This window comes from Nematolebias whitei, chromosome 11, assembly GCF_014905685.2.
Source record: "Nematolebias whitei isolate Nwh7 chromosome 11, NemWhi1, whole genome shotgun sequence".
Lineage (NCBI taxonomy): Eukaryota > Metazoa > Chordata > Actinopteri > Cyprinodontiformes > Rivulidae > Nematolebias > Nematolebias whitei.
This window is the reverse complement of record NC_056508.1, coordinates 12,206,668-12,208,837: the sequence shown is the minus strand read 5'-3', so window position 1 is coordinate 12,208,837 and position 2,170 is coordinate 12,206,668. Positions and strand designations below refer to the sequence as shown.

Sequence of the window (2,170 nt, the reverse complement as noted above, 5' to 3'; positions counted from 1 at the left end):
TTGACAAAAAAGTAAGAGGAACGGGACTGAAGCACATCGTGCTGGGATCAGAGCCACATGTCAGCAGTCTCAGCGTTGCCTGTGAGCAATGTCCTCGTTCGTCATTGTGCTGTCGTCGCTTGGTGCATCACCGGTCCTCGTTTGTAAACAATCTGATTCCCAAACCAGCATCTGAGCCATCTGGGCAGAAAAGAACTTCCTCCCACCGAAGGACCGCCTGTCTTTTCTCCACTCAGAAGTGGGAGAAGTTTCTGGTAAACACTACGTTACGTGGAAGGGGACGGGGGAAGCCTGAGTGGGGGGCAACAGTGGAGGGCAAACAGAGGAATGTTACTGTTTAGAGAGTGGCCATTCTTCCTGTGGTTTCACTCACACCAGAGAGGTTATAAAGGTAATGGTGTTATTGTTGCTGTCGCTGATGAAATTAATTTGGCACTGCTCCAGTTGGGCAATATCCCCAATGTCCAGCTCTGACAGTAACTGAGTCGGGTCCGTGTTTGTTGTCAGAACCTTCTGTTTTTCTTGCAGCTTTTCGACGTCCTCCACCTTCTCATTCTCATTCCTGCTGTTCCTTCCATCGTCCTCCTCCTCTTCTTCTTCTGTGATGGAGCAGAGGCGTTTGGCACTGCCAAGGTTTTCAGCAGGCAGTCTATAGTGGCACTGTCCGTTCAGCAGCCTCCTCAGCGGCATCAGGGGCACTGCCTCCTCACCCAGCAGCTGCTGCTGGCAGTGCCGGAAGTCACTCTGACGCTTCAACCGCTTGAACTCGCTGAAGGCAGAGGTGGTGTTCTGGTACAGACTGTGGGCAATGGCACGGGCCTTCTCTGATTTGCTGACCAGGACGGCATGACACCGCAACACCACCGCCATGTTCTTGACCTGGTGTCTGTAGATCCAAGACAGGATTTTAGGCCGGCTCGGGTCAGCTGCACAGTAAGTGATTCTGTTCAGAGTGAACAGATGGATGGGTTTCTTTTTCCCAGATTTGTCAGCGCTCATTCGGATGCCTTGTGACCCCACTGTTAACCTCATCTTGACGCTTTGCTCTCCGTAGTTACTCCTTGTCCAGATTTTGGCCACTGCCTCCTGGGTGCAGCCATCTCCCTTTGCTGTGATGGTGACCATGCTGCCAAGGTAACGCACTCTGTAAACTGGCTCTTCTTTGTTCAGTTCCACCTTCTGTCGTTTGGTATGAAAGATGCTGCCCACCCAGTCAAAGGGGCAGTCTGGTATCAAGTCAGGGCAGGAGCGAAGTAAAGATGAGAGGATGGAGTGGTAGGTCAGCCCAGTCCCCAGACTCTTGGGCTTTCTCTTGGCATCATCCTCCACCAGTACAAACTTATTCCTTCTCCAGGGTAACATGATGCAGGAGTTGGAGCGAGTGACTCCCTCTGCTGCTGATTTTCCTTCAGTCAGCTCAGAGAAAAAGTGTTTGAAAGCCCCTGTGTGGAAAGAAGAATAAAAAAGCAAAGAGATGCTGCTTTGCAAAGCTCAGAAGAGAGACTGAGAGCTACAAGCCTCATCCAGTCTGTTCACTGTTTCGCTCCTCCTTCCTCTCCACCTCCGCCTCCTCCTTTCTCTCCTCTGTTGTCTGCATCATGCAGTGCCGATCAGCGCAGGAGTCTTGGATGTGCTCTTGGGCTCCCTTCACCCCTCCCTGCCTCAATGTTTTTATTCCATATGGCTTCCTACCAAAGGAATATTAATCTTTTCAGTGTTACACTGAGATATCACAGTGTTTCTACAAACTTCAGGAAGACGGTATCTGCAAACTATTTTCCTACAGAGCAAAGTAAGGGCAATTTTTTCATCAGCTCTTAAATCACTTTGCTTTCATCCATCCATCCATTCATTATCTTTTACCCGCTTATTCCATTTTTGGGTCATGGGGGTCGCCGGTGCCCAGGTCCAGCAATCACTGTGCAAGGGGCAGGGTACACCCTGGACAGGTCGCAAGTCCATCACAGGGACACATAGAGACAAACGAGACAAACAATCATTTACACTCTCACTTGCACCTAGGGACAGTTTAGAGTTATCAGTCAGCCTAAAATGCATGTTTTTGGTCTGTGGGAGGAAACTGGAGTACCAGGAGAAAACCCACGCATGCACAGAGAGAACATGCAAACTCCACCCAGGAAGGCCCCCGGAATGGGATTTGAACCAGCAA

At 50.2% G+C, this 2,170-nt stretch overlaps 1 protein-coding gene across 1 annotated transcript; it reads right to left on the bottom strand.

The window, feature by feature from the left end:
- Positions 1 to 263: 263 nt before the first annotated feature.
- Positions 264 to 1,389, bottom strand: fam43b (family with sequence similarity 43 member B). The gene has a single exon (XM_037683896.1). It carries the CDS (start codon positions 1,360 to 1,362, stop codon positions 370 to 372), a length of 993 nt encoding a protein of 330 aa, XP_037539824.1. The 5' UTR covers positions 1,363 to 1,389; the 3' UTR covers positions 264 to 369.
- Between the last annotated feature and the right edge of the window lie 781 nt (positions 1,390 to 2,170).